At 40.6% G+C, this 15498-nt stretch overlaps 1 protein-coding gene across 1 annotated transcript in view; it reads right to left on the bottom strand.

The window, feature by feature from the left end:
• emb (embigin) overlaps positions 1-13179 on the bottom strand; it is a 39004-nt gene extending 25825 nt beyond the window's left edge. Inside the window, exon 1 of the mRNA XM_008102815.3 lies at positions 12921-13179. Within this exon, the coding sequence (XP_008101022.2) occupies positions 12921-13164 (244 nt within the window). The 5' untranslated portion in view covers positions 13165-13179. The remainder of the gene's footprint in view (positions 1-12920) is intronic.
• Between the last annotated feature and the right edge of the window lie 2319 nt (positions 13180-15498).

Genomic DNA, 15498 nt, shown 5'->3' with positions numbered 1-15498 from the left:
GTGATAAAGAAGGGATATTCAATGGATACCTTTGACTGCCATAAAGACCAATTAAGGAGTGCTAGAGCAAATCTGATTTTAACTCTCTACAGAAACCAAGGTGACTAAATTGAAGCTGTTGTACTTTGGGCATATCATGACAAGACATCATTCATTAGAAAGACAAGAAATCTCAGTAAAATGGAAGACAGGAAGACAGGAAGAGATGAAAAGAGGAAGACCGCATTACAGATGGATCATGAAGACATAGCCCTGAGTATGCAAGATATGAGCAGATAAGTTAATGACTAGGAGTTCTCTCAATCATTGTGTCATCACACACTGAGGTGGATGACAAATAACAACAATAACAAAGACATGGCCAAACAGATAATTCTAGAAAATAAAGCTGCAGGTAGCCCTCATAAAGTATTAAAGGATGAGCATGGGAATGAACATCATTACAAAATAACCGCTGAAATCATTAGTTTTCTTCATAGCAGAATGTTTAGTCAGGACTTCCAAGTGTTATGGATCTAGATCAGATATGCACACAAACTTTTATTTAACATGTTATGAAGCAACTGCATTTCAGATGTAACCTATGAATCACTTATGGGGGTGGGGGATGAGTAATTAAAAGAAAACGAAGTCAAAGGATGTATGAGACTAATTCATACACTTTTCTTAAAAGAGTTCTGTGGATTATCAGAAGAACTAGAGGCTTTCAACATACAGATAAATTCAGATATAATATTCAGTTGAAGATGTTGGTTTTTGGAGGGTTCATTTGTCTGTTCTCATTGATCATTTAAACTCTTGCATTAGGAATGGAAAAATGTGAGCATCCAGATACAGTAACTCTTATGACTGCACCACACTGGCCGGAGTAACTAGGAGTAATGGGAATGCTAAGACTGATGGACAGCCACATACTTCCTGATCTACAGATAAGATGATGGTGATGATGATAATAAGTGAGGAGTAGTGGATGGTGAAAAGATGATTACATGGATTGTAGAGATCTGGTTTAAGGGAACTGATGTGACTATGCAGCAATACCCTCTCTCTCATTTTCTGTCTCTCCTTCCCTTTCTCTCTCTTGTCTGTCTGTCTATAATAAATCATTGATATATTAACAAATTACATACTTAGTGTATACTGGAACAGAGAACTAAACATACTCCTCATTTTTAAATGAGGATACATACTCCTCATTGGACACATACAATTTAATCAGTGAACCAAGAAACACAAATTTTGGGTTGGAAAACTGACTAAAAGTATGACATTTCACTAAAATTGAATACCATCAGTAGAACACAGATACTTCTCATTCTTAGGGTTTTTAAATCACCAGCTTTAACCAACAGCAACGTCTTAGCTAACTCTCTCCATGTAATGTGAAATGAAATGTGTATGTTCAAAGGTCAAAGCTTAATTCCTAAAGAAAATACCAAAACTCAGAAATGTAAAGCTGTCTAAACTTCATGACATTTACCCTGGAAATCCCACTACTTATTTGGATCTTGTGTACAATTGTACAGCTCTTTACTCCACTAAGGGAGTGCCTGTCCTCCAAATTAGGGTAGCAGATAGAAAAATGAAGAGTGCTCCTATATATTTAATAATTATAATAGAAGGGATTTCAGCTTGTTATTTGATGGTGTGACAAGCAATTCCTGCTGAAACTCTCCCTTCTACACAATCATTGAAAGTAGTGAAGACCTCTCCAGTTTTCAGTCCTATTCCAAATATACTGAGAGCAGGGGTTAGGAACTCTAGGGGTCCAGGTGCCACATTTCCTCCCCAGATTCTCACCCCTGCCTTAGAAGGCCTAGAGGGAGTTTATTTTTAGTGACTCTATTTGCTTGTGGAAATCACGTTGCTCCAGTACTAAAACCTAACACAAATTAAGCCTAAGCATGTCCTGAAGAAACTGGGGCACAGTCACTGTGTTTATGTGTGTGCACATGGGAACCAGGGATGGGGGAGGGAGATGTACATCTTTAAATGCAAAGCATTGTTGGGATGGGGACATATAGGTAACATATAGCTCTTTGGCTGCAATGTGTAGAGATGAAGTACATCTATTTCTTACAATGTTGTCTAATCCTACCACAATCTTTATGTAATCTGTTGGCATTAAAGGAATCAGTTATTGTGCAGTATGCAATTATTTTAATACCATTGTATTTACTGAATAATAATAATAATAATAACAATGCTTCATAAAATGTTGATAATGATACTAATCATAAATAATGATTATGATGCTCTAGGATATTTGGATCTTAACTATTTTCATAAAGTCTGAGGATTAGTGGCTTTTTCCCTTTTAATTCATGTATTAACTGGAGTGGGGAGGTGAGGAGGTTCTATAGTTTCCTGTTACATAGTATCATTAGTGTATCAATACTTTAAAGTCTATGACTCATTCCTACTGGTAGGGCATTACTTACCTCCAGCCTTGATAAGTATATAAGAATATACATGCTATCAAAATTCATTCAAAATGGTTTTGAAGTACTAGACTACATGGCACTGAGACAACTGAAACATCTAGACCAGGGGTCCTCAAACTTTTAAAGCAGAGGGCCGGTCCACAATCCTTCAGACTGTGGAGGGGCTGAATTATCATTTGCAAAAAAAAAAAGAACAAATTCCTATGCACACTGCACATGTCTTATTTGTAGTGCAAAAAAACAACAATGAAAGAACAATACAATATTTAAAAATGAAAACAATTGTAACCAACATAAATCTATCAGGATTTCAATGGGAAGTGTGGGCCTGCTTCTGGCCAATGAGATAGTCAAGTTAATTAGGGTTGTTGTTGTTGTTGTTGTTGTTGTTGTTGTTGTTGTTGTTGTGTGCCTTCAAGTCATTTTAGACTTTGGATGAGCCTAAGTCTAAAATTATTTATTTATTCATTTACTACATTTATTACATTTATATGCCGCCCTTCTCACCCCGAAGGGGACTCAGAGCCACTGTATGTACATACAATATATTATATTATTAGCATAGCACAATATTAGCATTATATAATGCTATAGTGAACTATACCACTATGCTGTAATATTATATGTAATATATAATTAATATCATTATATGGTATTATTAATATGATATTGTATAACATTATAATATTATCAATATTATTTCTATATACAATATATTATACTATATAAAATAATATAAAAATATTATATTATAAAACTGAGGGTGGGGGCCAGGTAAATGACCTTGGAGGGCCGCATCCGGCTCCCGGGCCTTAGTTTGGGGACCACTGATCTAGACAAAGATTTTCAATTTGTTTCTATGTGATGTAGGAACTGAATTCAACTTGGACAGTCTTATTAGACCTACAGGGGGCAGTGGTGGCTGTTTGCTTCCACATTAATGGAAAAAGCCATTCTGAGTTGTAGTTCAAAATTTCAAGGCGTTATTCGAGGTGCTGGACCTGATTTATTAATTCCATTCAGTATCTTGGATAGCATCCTTAAAATTCAGACTAAACCCTGGAGTTAATTCACCAATCTACTAACATGGAAAGTGCTAATACCACTGATGCATGGAATATGTGACTGTGAATGTCCATTCAGAGGCAGTATGCAAGGGGAAAGAAAGGGGGAACTTACCTCTTTGCCATCATTTTCAGTCACTTGGAAATAAAGACACAACAGCAACCTTCACATTTTATTGACTGCAGGTCTTAATTTTCCATAAAGAGACATATCATAATGTGTAGTGTTTTGCTTGTATTTGAATTGGCTCTTGCCCTCCACACTCCAGCTCAATGTGTTGCACAAAAGAATAAATCAGAGTGTTGTCCTTCCCTTGGCAGGCAATGACATCTTATTCAGGAAAACTTTTGGTAAATGTCTGGCTGCCAAAGAAGGGTGGTGTGCGTGTGTGTGCTCTGTTTCCGACCTTGTTCCATGTATTTCCCAGTTGTTTCCCTTTGTCTGCTTTGATAATATCCTAACCTGTTTAACTATATTTTAATATTTCAGATTGAATCTGTTTTTCATCATGCTGTGAGCTGTTTAGGGTCACCATTTGGAAAAAGTAGAATAATACTAATTTATTCTCTTTTAATGGTTTGAATCAAAGTGTTAACTCTGACTAGAGTACACCCATTTCATCAAAAAAATCTGTTAAATCAACATCTATAAAACTTTCATTGATTCAGCATGCCTGCCCCCCCCCCTCATTTCTAAACGCTTGTAATACAGTAATTTAACAATGTATACTGGAGCCCATCAAATATGACACACGGGGACTTCCTCCCTGAGTCCATCATGTCTCGTTAAAAAATTGTTTCTGAAATGTCTGGAAATGGGAGGAGGGGTGGAGAGAGAGAAAAAGGGCAGAGATTGTCTTCCGAGCTCAGGAATCACTATACAGTGGGAGAAAATGGCAAAAAACACGTGGGATGGGATCTGTCAGGTTCCCCGCATTGAATCGAATTGAATCTATTATGGGACAATTCTCTCCCATAATCCTGCTTCATGAGCCTGGCATGGGAATTTTTTTAAATTAATTTAATTATGAAAAATACTGAACTTTCAAAATATCACAACTTTGTTTTCCTGTCATTTCTCCTTCATAATAATTCTGGTTTTTGAAATTGCCCTATGGCTAGCTTGTGAGATTGGAAGGGAGGAGAGGAGCCCAGAGAAGCGGGGATGCAGATCAATGTCTCCTGTCTACTCAGTAGTCGCTGGATTGGAAGGGAAAGACTAGTATCCCCCAAGTTCTTTCCCCAAACACATATACATACATACACACACACACACACACACACATTGAGTTGGTTGGAACTGCACTTGCTCCTGTAATAAATCTGAAAATGGGTGATTTCAGGACAAAAAGAAAGAACGTGTGGTCAGACCTGATAAATGATATGATTTGCTTTCTAATGCAACTGGACCTAATGCCACAGATATATGATGCTCCACCCTCCCCTCCACATACACACACACGTGTGGGATAACATCTTCAATAAGACCAAGAACAGGAGTTAGGGGAAAATATTTTATGGAAAGATATTGTTCACATTGAAATAATTGGATTGTGTTGCTTTAAAATCAAATAGTCTGTTCACTGGTTTATTGATTGTATTTTAGTTCAAGGCAAAGGCCTTTGGACCCCATCGTGGCTGCTATTTCTCAAGATTGTTTTGGACACAGTAAAGCTGATGAAATAAATGTGTCATTAGAGGCAAAAGCACAGCCTATGCACATGGGATTTTATTTCATGAATCTTAAAATACATTCTTTGAGGGGAAAGGAAGAAAATGCACTGTTTCAAAACAAATGACTAGAAAAAAAGCACCACTGTAACAGAGACAAAGCCATCACTAGTAATTTTAGTATGGTTATACTTAAGCTTTTGAATAGTAGTTGCTGAGTGGGAGGATGCTGTAACACTTATGACCTATTTGTGGGATCCCCATAGGCCAAAGTGAAAATAGAACTGTGAACATAAGCCTCTGGTTTGATCCAGCAAAGCTTTTCTTGTTCTCTTAATGAAAATGGGTGTGGTAATGGCGGGAATCCTATTGGATCAAGCCAAAGGCTGTAACTGAATTACTTGGGCAGGGAAGAAGGAGTTTAGACCCTTTGTTTACTATGACTCACTTTCTTCCCCTGGAGTTTTACATTAAGTAAACAAGAGCTTCAAAAAGATAAGTAGGTGAGTTAGTATATATAATGTCCAACTATTATTGATTTAGACCTAAATCCAGTTGCTATCTCCAAGTTGAGTAGACCAGTCAAACAAATGGGGACTTGGTAAGTCACCATGTTAGCTGTATGAATTGAATGGCTCCAGTTTGGTTGGGTGTAATTGGATTTAGACCTTAGCCTAGACTCAGCCATATGTTTTTAAAGACACCATTTCAAATCTAGTTTCTGTTTGTCATCTGCCACCTGTTCAATAAAGCATTTACAGAAAGAGGATTATCATATGTAGAATGAAACTTTAAAAGCCTTCAACCTGAGGTCTAAATCCAACCATCTATCCCAACCAGCAGTAGCCAGTGGCTTTCAAGTCAGTGAATCAACATTGTCTTTTAACATAAAATTTAAATGGTCTAACCAATATGCTGAACATGATCACCAAAATATGTTTAGCACCCTGGCTAGATTAAAATGCAAACTAAAAACAGGAATGGATTCACAATATCACTGATATGAAAGTCACTATCCATCACTTCTCCCAACTAGAATTAGAATTAATAAAACTTATCAAGTTCCCATTCCGATAGTCAGCCTACTTTATGTAGAGTGAACTCTTGGATTTAGGTCCTAGTTAATCCTAATGAATGTTCATTCATTAAAAAAGTCATTTTTCCCAATCCATTTGATCTAACGATATGGCTTATCAATTCACTTTCAGCCAGGGAACACTGGGGACACTTTCTGCACAGTTTGTGGTGACGCAAATCTGATTGCCAGATAACTGTGTAACAAGAGAACTGTGTAAAATTGAGTTTGAATGTAAGCATTTAACAAAATGTCTTTCCAAGGAGTCTCTGTGTTAAGACTGAAAGGGAAAAAAATCCATAAGGCTATATTGTGGCACTCGAAACACTCCTAGTAATCTATGCATTTTGGAAAAAAACAACTGTTCTCTCTTGGCATAGATTTTTAAACATTTTCAAATACACAAATGGGTCTAGTATGTATGTATAGTGTGGTCAAATGGACACAAAACACAAGAGCAATGTCAAGTGAGGAGACAGACTCATGTCCACTGATGTATAAATACTTGCCAGCTATGGAAAATCTGCCTCATTTTGCTTCTCTTCTTGTGGATACATATGTAACAACAGCATTGTAAATCTTTAAAATGCCTGCATCAACACACTTTAATGTAACAAAGTACAAGTTGGAAATCCTTTATTCAGAATTCCAAAATCCAAAATATTCCAAAATCTGAAATTGTCCACATAGGTGGCTGAACTAGTGACACCTTTGTTCTCTGATGGTTCTGTGTACACAAACCTAATTTCATGCACAACATTTCAACCAGTTTCGATCATGAATTTTAAACTTGCATCTTATGTTTGATCTTTGTTCTTTGTATTTTAATGTGTTTTGTAGAAATGTGTTTTAATGTGTGTATTTTATAGAATGTTTATAAATGATTATGTGTTTTAGCAATGTTGCAACCTGCCTCGAGCCATGAGGAGAGTGGGTAAGAAATAAATAATAATAATAATAATAATAATAATAATAATAATAATAATAATAATAATTTAAACTTTTGTATACAATTCTGTGTTTGGACTTGAGTCCCACCTCTAGCAGCTCTCATTATGTATATATATGCAAGTATAAGTATGCCAAAATCTGTAAAAAAAATCCAAAATCCAAAAGACTTCTAGTATTAAACATTTCAGATAAGTGAGACTAAACTTGTAGTGTTTCTTTTTAGCAGTAGGCACATTGATGCATTGGACCCCAGCTTTACCTACTTACTAAGGAGGTTCATCTAACAACATTTAGTCTTGGGAAACCAAGCACAAGTTCCAGACTATCTTGACACTGAAACCCATTAAAACTCTTGTTGGTAATGCCTTCATGCACAATAGAAGCTTATGCTCAAAGAATAACAGGCTTGGCTCATAGTTAATCTAATCTAAAGATGAAGGAAATCCATGACTTCAAATTTTCTGGGAGATAGATCAATAGGTAAAAGTAAAGGGTTTCCCCTGACATTAAGTCTAGTCATGTCTGACTCTAGGGGTTGGTGCTCATCACCATTTGGCAAGGGGTTGGACTGGATGGCCCATGAGGTCTCTTCCAACTCTATTATTCTATGATTTCTAAGCCAAAGAGCTGGCACTGTCCGTAGACATCTCCAAGGTCATGTAGCCAGCATGACTGCATGGAGCACTGTTACTTTCCCATCAGAGCGGTACCTATTGATATACTCACATCTGCATGCTTTCGAGCTGCTAGGTTGGCAGAAGCTGGGGCTAATAGCAGGAGCTCACCCCACTTCCCGGATTTGAAGTTATCACCAGGGACTCCCAATAGATCAATAATAAACCAGTATTGCAAAGGAAAATGGAAAGAGTGAGTTCAATAGGACAGAAATCTGTTAAAGAGTTATGGAAGAAGTAGTGAGGGTCAATAGTCTGGAAGGTTTCAACAGGGAATCTGATACATCCATGGAGCAGCTCCTAGTTATGATGACTGTATATTATCTATCAGCGAAATTATGCTTCTGAATAACAGATGGTAGGAAACACAAGTACATGGCAGGGTGCCATTACACTGATGTTCTCCTTGTGAGTTGGACATGCTGTGAGCTGTCCAACATGCTGTGAGTCTTTTATCAGATCCAGCATATGTAGTTCTTCCCATGCTTCTAGGTGATCATCCAATCTCTGCTTGAAAATATCAAATGAAGGAGAGTGTGCCATCTTACGACACTGTTCTTCTGCTGAAAAGATTGTTTCCTTGAAATGCACTTAAAATGCTGCTCTCATGAAATGTACACCTTTTGATTAAGGTTCCCTTCTAGTGCAAAAGAAAACAAGTTTGCTCTGTCATCTTTGTCGGTGATTCCAAAACTTTGGTGCTCCACATGTTTTGGGCTTCAGCTCTCAGAATCACTGACCATTAAGTCAGGATGGCTGGGGTTTCTGCAGGCTGGTTTGGCACAGCTTTATGGGAACACCTTTCAAACATGTGAAGACGACCATCATGCTGCCTCTTAAATGTCTCTTCTCTAAGCTAAATATGGTCAGTAATTCAAGCTTTCCTCCTAGGCTGGAGGTGAACAACTGCAATGAGGAAGCAATCTTTGCCTCCATTCACATCTTCAGGAGTGATAACTGACCAACACTGACCTCTTTCCCTCAAATGGGGAAATGTAGAGAGTTTGGACGATGTCTTCTCACCCATTATGGTCCATGGTCCGTAGTCCAATGGAGTGGCTGTCTCGGGATTGTTATCTCTCCTATTTGTTTTTCTGGTAGGCTTCAGTAAAAAGGTTAATATTTCCTTAGGTTCGAGTAGTCGAGCAGACAGGAATGACAGATAATGCTTCCTAAATATCTTTCACCCTCATCTATCTATAAATATCTGCTTCCTGTGGCTTTTTTTCCTACGTCAGAAGTGACTTGAGGAACTACAAGTAATTTCTGATGTGAGAGAATTGGCCATCTGCATGGACGTTGCCCAGGGGACACTGGGATGTTTGATGTTTTACTATCCTATAGGAGGCTTCTCTCATGTACCTGCATGGGGAGCTGGAGCTGACAGAGCTCACCTACTTTCCCCGGATTCGAACCATCAATCTGTCGGTCAGCAATCCTGTTGGCACAAAGATTTAACCCATTGCACCACCGGGGGCTGCCCTACAGGAACTTAATGCATGCACAAAAAAGGTAAAGGTTTTCCCTGACATTAAGTCCAGTCATGTCTGACTCTGTGGGTTGGTGCTCATCTCCATTTCTAAGCTGAAGAGCCAGCGTTGTCCATAGACACCTCCAAGGTCATGTGGCCGGCATGACTGCATGGAGCGCCGTTATCTTCCCGCCAGAGGTACCTATTGATCTACTCACATTGGCATGTTTTCAAACTGCTAGGTTGGCTGAAGCTGGAGCTAATAGCCGCTCCCGGGATTTGAACCTGGGACCTTTCGGTTTGCAAGTTCAGCAGCTCAGCGCTTTAACACACTGTGCTACCACGGGCCCCAAAAGCTTATGCCAAATGAGACTTGTAGGTTTTAAAGGTGCCATGAGGTCTCTTGGTTGTTTTGTCTGCAAGACACTAACCCAGCTTCTCCACCAGGAATGAAAAAAAAGCAGAGTCTTTATGACTACAGGAGTGTAAGACAAAGACAAAGAAAAAGAATATACTTTGAAGGAAATAGTAGAGAATCTTTCACATTATGAAGACTAACAAAATGTATAGGGCACAAGCTGTAAGAGGTTGGAAACCACTCAAGCTGATGCATACTTTCCACCCCTCCCCCCCTCCCCCGAGCTAGAACTGTGAGCTCAATCTTATGCATTTATTAATGCCCTGTCCCCCCACCCTGTGTGTTTGTGGAACTTTATCCACACAACAACCTGTAAGGTAGATCGGCCTAACAAAATGAATGTCTAGCCTGTAAGATTCACAGCCTAGTGAAATCTACATTTTTCACGTCCCTTGTCTAACACTGTCCATTACACCATGTTGTTGACCCTGAACAGGAAAGTCTGAGAGGACTCAGACATTCCTATAAATAATTCAACTGCTATTTCTATAGAAATTGACAGAAAAGCTGAGTGTGTTGTACTGAGTGCCAAAATCTACAGATACAGACCAAGCATTTAAAGGAAAAAACAACAGCCTATGAGTAACTATTACACCACACTAATGCTAATGACAGGAAAAGAGTTACCGGGTGCTATTTGGATCAGAAATGTGTGCGCCAGCCAGAGCATTGAGAGGTAGCAAGGTATAGTGGTTTGAGTGCTGGATGATGACTACAAGGTTCACATCCCCAATTGGCTATAGAAACCTACAAGTTGACCTTCGGCAAGTTATACTCTCTCAACCTCAGAGGGAAGCAGAGACAAATATCATCCGAACAAATATTCCCCTCAAACTTCCATGATAGGGCTGCCTTAGGGACTCCATAGTTGGAAATGACTTGAAGGCACACAACAACATAGATAATGAAGATATTTCTTTCAGTCTGCCAATTTCCAGTACTGTGGTAACTTCAAACTGTAGATAGATTTTTAGTATCATGATTCTGGCTTCTAAAAACCAAAGGTAAGCAAAGTTCCCAGAAGAAGGCAAATAAAAGAGATAGTAGATTTCTAGATGTGGACAATGTTTAGTGTCAGAAATTTGGGGGGAACTAAAGGAAACATTGGGTGGAGGAGAACTTGTATTTGAAGGGGACAAGGCCTTCATTGTGCCTCTCTCCCATATACTCGCTCTTCGCTCAGATAGATTTCAGAGTCATGAGGATAAAGAGAGTAAAGGAAGGCTTGAGGTTGCAGTCCTGCACACTCATCTTTGGCACCGAATGCACCTGACAGTGCTTATTGCTGAGTAGCCACGAGACTCTTGTTGCCAATGAGGTCACAGCAAGGCAGCTAAAGTTGTTTTCAATGAAGATCCTCTGCTAAGTTAATTCCACAGGAAATGGCACTTCCAAAGTCTCCTCTTCAAGTTACCTAAACAACCAGCCAGCCCATCATAGCACAAAACTAAAAGTCCTGTTTGCTTCCTCTGCTGCATCGCTCGCTGGCATCCCCAGTTATTTTATATTACATTTCAGAGATTTTTTTCATGCTGTTGAAGACTTTCATAGCTAGAATCACTGGGTTGCTATGAGTTTTCCGGGCTGTATGGCCATGTTTCAGAAGCATTCTCTCCTGACGTTTCACCCACATCTATGGCAGGCATCTTCAGGGGTTTCAGCAGGCCTTCGGAGATACAGTCATTAATTAATCAGCCCCAGAGGGTTTTTAATAATCTATCCTGTATTTATTATGGTTTTACCTTTTATGTGTTTTTAATGTAATTTTTTATCCTGTATTGTTGTTTTAATTGATATATTGCATTACTGTTTTATCTGTTTTATATTGTGATTGTATTATGTTGCCTATATTTTGTCCTTATGTTGTTTGGGCCTCTGCCCCATGTAAGCCGCCCCGAGTCCCCACGGGGAGATGGTGGCGGGGTATAAATAGAGTTTTATTATTATTATTATTACTATTATTATTATTTATTGTGAGGTTAGTTGGAAACTAAGCAAGCGAGGTTGAGAACACAAAAATGCTGGACCACTCTAACAGCCACCACGTCAGACTACACAGAGAAACCATTGAAATCCACAAGCATGTGGACAATTTCAACAGAAAATGAACACAACCTGGGTTCCAGAATTTTTAAAACTCTTAAAATCAGGACAGTAAATAAAGAACAACACTCTGAAAACAGGTGGATTTCAGACATGAAACAATCAGGGTCAGCTAACACCTCCCAACAAAGGATTCTCTCAGGTAGTAAAAAGCCAGACTTTGAAGATGCAAGGCTTTCCAATGCTAATCAAGGTGATCAATCACAACATTCACACTTGCCTCAAACAGAGAAGAGTTCTTTCCCCCACCCTGGACCTTCCACAGATATATAAACCCCACTTGCCTAGTTTCTAACAGATCTCACCACCTCTGAGGATGCCTGCCATAGATGTGGGTGAAACATCAGGAGAGAATGCTTCTGGAACATGACCATACAGCCTGGAAAATTCACAACAACTCAGATTTCTTTTCCTTTGCAAAGAGTAAAAAATTGTAAGGGAGGAGGGGGAAGTTTGGGGATCCCTCCTTTTTTGTGAGGAGGTGGCACAGAATGGCCTGTGGTTCAAAAATAGTCCCCACCGCGAAGCAAGAAACTCTTTTTCAAAACTAATGGATGTGTAGATGTTTGCATGTGAAATATATGTTTACTTAGAAGTAAAAAAGATATGTTAGAGAGAGAACTGTACAGTTATTTCTGCAAACGTTGTTCAGGTATGTTTGGTTTATGCTTGTATAAGCACTGTTTTTATTTGTATCTTTTCTTGTAAAAAGTTAAACGAAGAAAGAAAAGACTCTCCATCACAAAGTAGGAATTAATTTGGGGTTTTTGAGGGGAATTTGGAGACTGACAAAATGGGCGACTGCAACTAATGCAAGCACTGAACCTCAATTCACCAAAGGACACAACCCCCTATTAAATAATTTGGGATAAATGTTCATCAGATGAGCTTGGATTCCCCCTCCTCCTTGGAGAAAACCTTCCCAAGGTGACTGATCGCCTTTGAAGGAGAACCAGGCATGATGCCCATCCGGATGGCTGCCTGCCTGGGTCCCGCACAACCCCGGTCGGAAGAAGAAGGGGAGGGAGCGTTTTAAAGGGCATTATTACCTGCGGTGGTGTCGGCATCGGAGCAGCCCAAGGCGGCCAGGAGGAGGAGGAGGATGAGCCGCAGGGCGCCCATGGTCGCGGCAGGGACGGACGGGGCTGCGAGCGCACTGCGAAGAACGAGGAAGGGAGGCACCTGGCTCAGCAGCGCCTCTAGTGGCCACTCGAGGATCAGACCCGAGCTTCTCTGCCTGGCTCTCTCTCTCTTGCTCTCTGAAAGGCCGCGCTGCTGGGACGCCAGGCTCATCCCTGGGATCCTGACGTCAAGGACCGCGGCCAGCCAATCGCCTGCCTTTGCTCCTGCGGCTTCGCATCTTAGGATGCATCTACACTACGGAATGAGTACAGTTTGAGCCCACTATGCTATGGAATCGTAGTTGTCGTTTGTGGAGGCACCAGCACACTTTGGGGGAGATGTCTACAGACTTTGTAAAACTACAACTCTTGTTATTCCATAGCATTGAACCACGGCAGTTCAAGTGGTGTCAAACTGCATTAATTCTAAAAGGTAAAAGTAAAGTTTTCCCCTAACGTTAAGTCCAGTCGTGTCTGACTCTGGGGGTTGGTGCTCATCTCCATTTCTAAGCCGAAGAGCCGGCGCTGTCCGTAGACACCTCCAAGGTCATGTGGCCGGCATGACTGCATGGAGCGCCATTACCTTCCCGCCGGAGCGGTACCTATTGATCTACTCACATTGGCATGTTTTCGAACTGCTAGGTTGGCAGGAGCTGGAGCTAACAGCGGCCACTCACGCTGCTCCCGGGGTTTGAACCTGGGACCTTTCAGTCTCCAGCTCAGTGCTTTAACGCACTTCGCCACCGGGGCGAATTGCATTAAATTGTTCATCAATTGTACATTAATTGTACAATTCTACAAATTCTCTGGTGGCGAAGTGTGTTAAAGCACTGAGCTGCTGAACTTGCAGACCGAAAGGTCCCAGGTTCAAACCCCGGGAGCGGAGTGAACACCCACTGGATGTTCTCTGGATGCGAGTGAACTATCACTTCCAGAAATCCAGGTAAATTCCCCCCAAACCCCTCCAATATGTTCAGTTTGTCATGGGGGTCCATGTTCAAAGTTTGTTCCAGTTCCTTCATTGGTGGGGATCGCAGTGGTGAAGTGAGTGAAGGTACTACAAATCCCATCGTCCATGGTCCATTATTCTCCAAATCTCACCAGGACATAAAGTGGTTAATGGGGGGAGGGGTCTATGTCCCAGATTTGGTGCAGATCCATGCCTGATTGGCTTAGCAGTAGTCTCTGGATGTGGGTGCAGGGAATGCAAATCCCATTATCCATGGTCCATCCTCCACCAAACCTCACAAGGATGTAAAGCGGGTCATGGGGATTCTGTGTCCAGGCCCATTATTTGTGGGAGTCGCAGTGGTCTGTGGAAGTCAGAGTACTCTAAAGGCACCAGAATCTGTTTGATCTTGGAAGCTAAACTCAAATTGGTACTTGGATGAGAGACAGACTGTCAATGAACACCATGTGTTTTAAACTACATTTCCAAGGAAGGGAGTGCTGAAACCATTTCTGAGTATTTCTTGTATAGGTAAAGGTAAAGGTTTCCCCTGATGTTAAGTCCAGTCATGTCTGACTCTGGGGGTTGGTGCTCATCTCCATTTCTAAGCCAAAGAGCTGGCGTTGTCCGTAGACACCTCCAAGGTCATGTGGCCGGCATGACTGCATGGAGCGCCGTTACCTTCCCGCCGGAGAGGTATCTATTGATCTGCTCACATTGGCATGTTTTAGAACTTCTAGGTTGGCAGAAACTGGAACTAACAGCGGGCTCTCACTCCGCTCCTGGGATTTGAACCTGGGACCTTTCAGTCTGCAAGTTCAGCAGCTCAGTGCTTTTACACACTTCGCCACCGGAGCTCCTATTTCTTCTATAAGAAATTCTTATCTAAGAATTCCTGTAAAATTCATGCATAGGTATGGCATAGTGGTTTGTATGTTGGACTCAGACTGTGGTGACAAATATTTGAATCTCTGCATTGACCATGGAAACCAACTGGGGCCCCTTCTACACTGCTGTATAATCCAGATTATCAAATCAAATAATCCACACTATCTGCTTTGCACTGGATTATATGAGTCTACACTGCCATATAATCCAGAGCAAAGCAAATAATCCAGATTTTTTATGGTAGTGTAGAAGGGGCCTGGGTACCTTTAGCTAAGTCCCACTCTTTCAGCCTCTGAGGACAGCAATAGAAACCCTCCTCTGAACAAATTTTGCCAAGAAAATCTTGTCATAGGTTTGCTTTAGGGTCACCATAATTTGACTGAAAGCATATATGAAGTTCTCTCTGCCCCCCATTCCACTAACTAAGATGTCTATTTTCCCCACCTCCTCACATTAACAGTAGGCAAAGTTAAAAAGCCTGCCTTGTCTGAATTGGTTAAGACTGCTTGATGCCGATTCCTTTGAGATGCAGACTGCTAATTAACAGCCCAGCTGCAGATGTGATTGTGGTTGATTTTCCGTCAATGGAAGCTAATGATGCGGTGATGGTCTCCTGAAAAGCTAAGCAATGGGATGTCTATGAGACCTTACCAATAAGACACCCAGCAG

The sequence above is a fragment of the Anolis carolinensis genome, chromosome 2 (genome assembly GCF_035594765.1).
Source record: "Anolis carolinensis isolate JA03-04 chromosome 2, rAnoCar3.1.pri, whole genome shotgun sequence".
NCBI classification, from domain to species: Eukaryota; Metazoa; Chordata; class Lepidosauria; order Squamata; family Dactyloidae; genus Anolis; species Anolis carolinensis.
The sequence above is the reverse complement of the archived record's forward strand: the minus strand, read 5'-3'. Positions and strand labels throughout refer to the sequence as shown.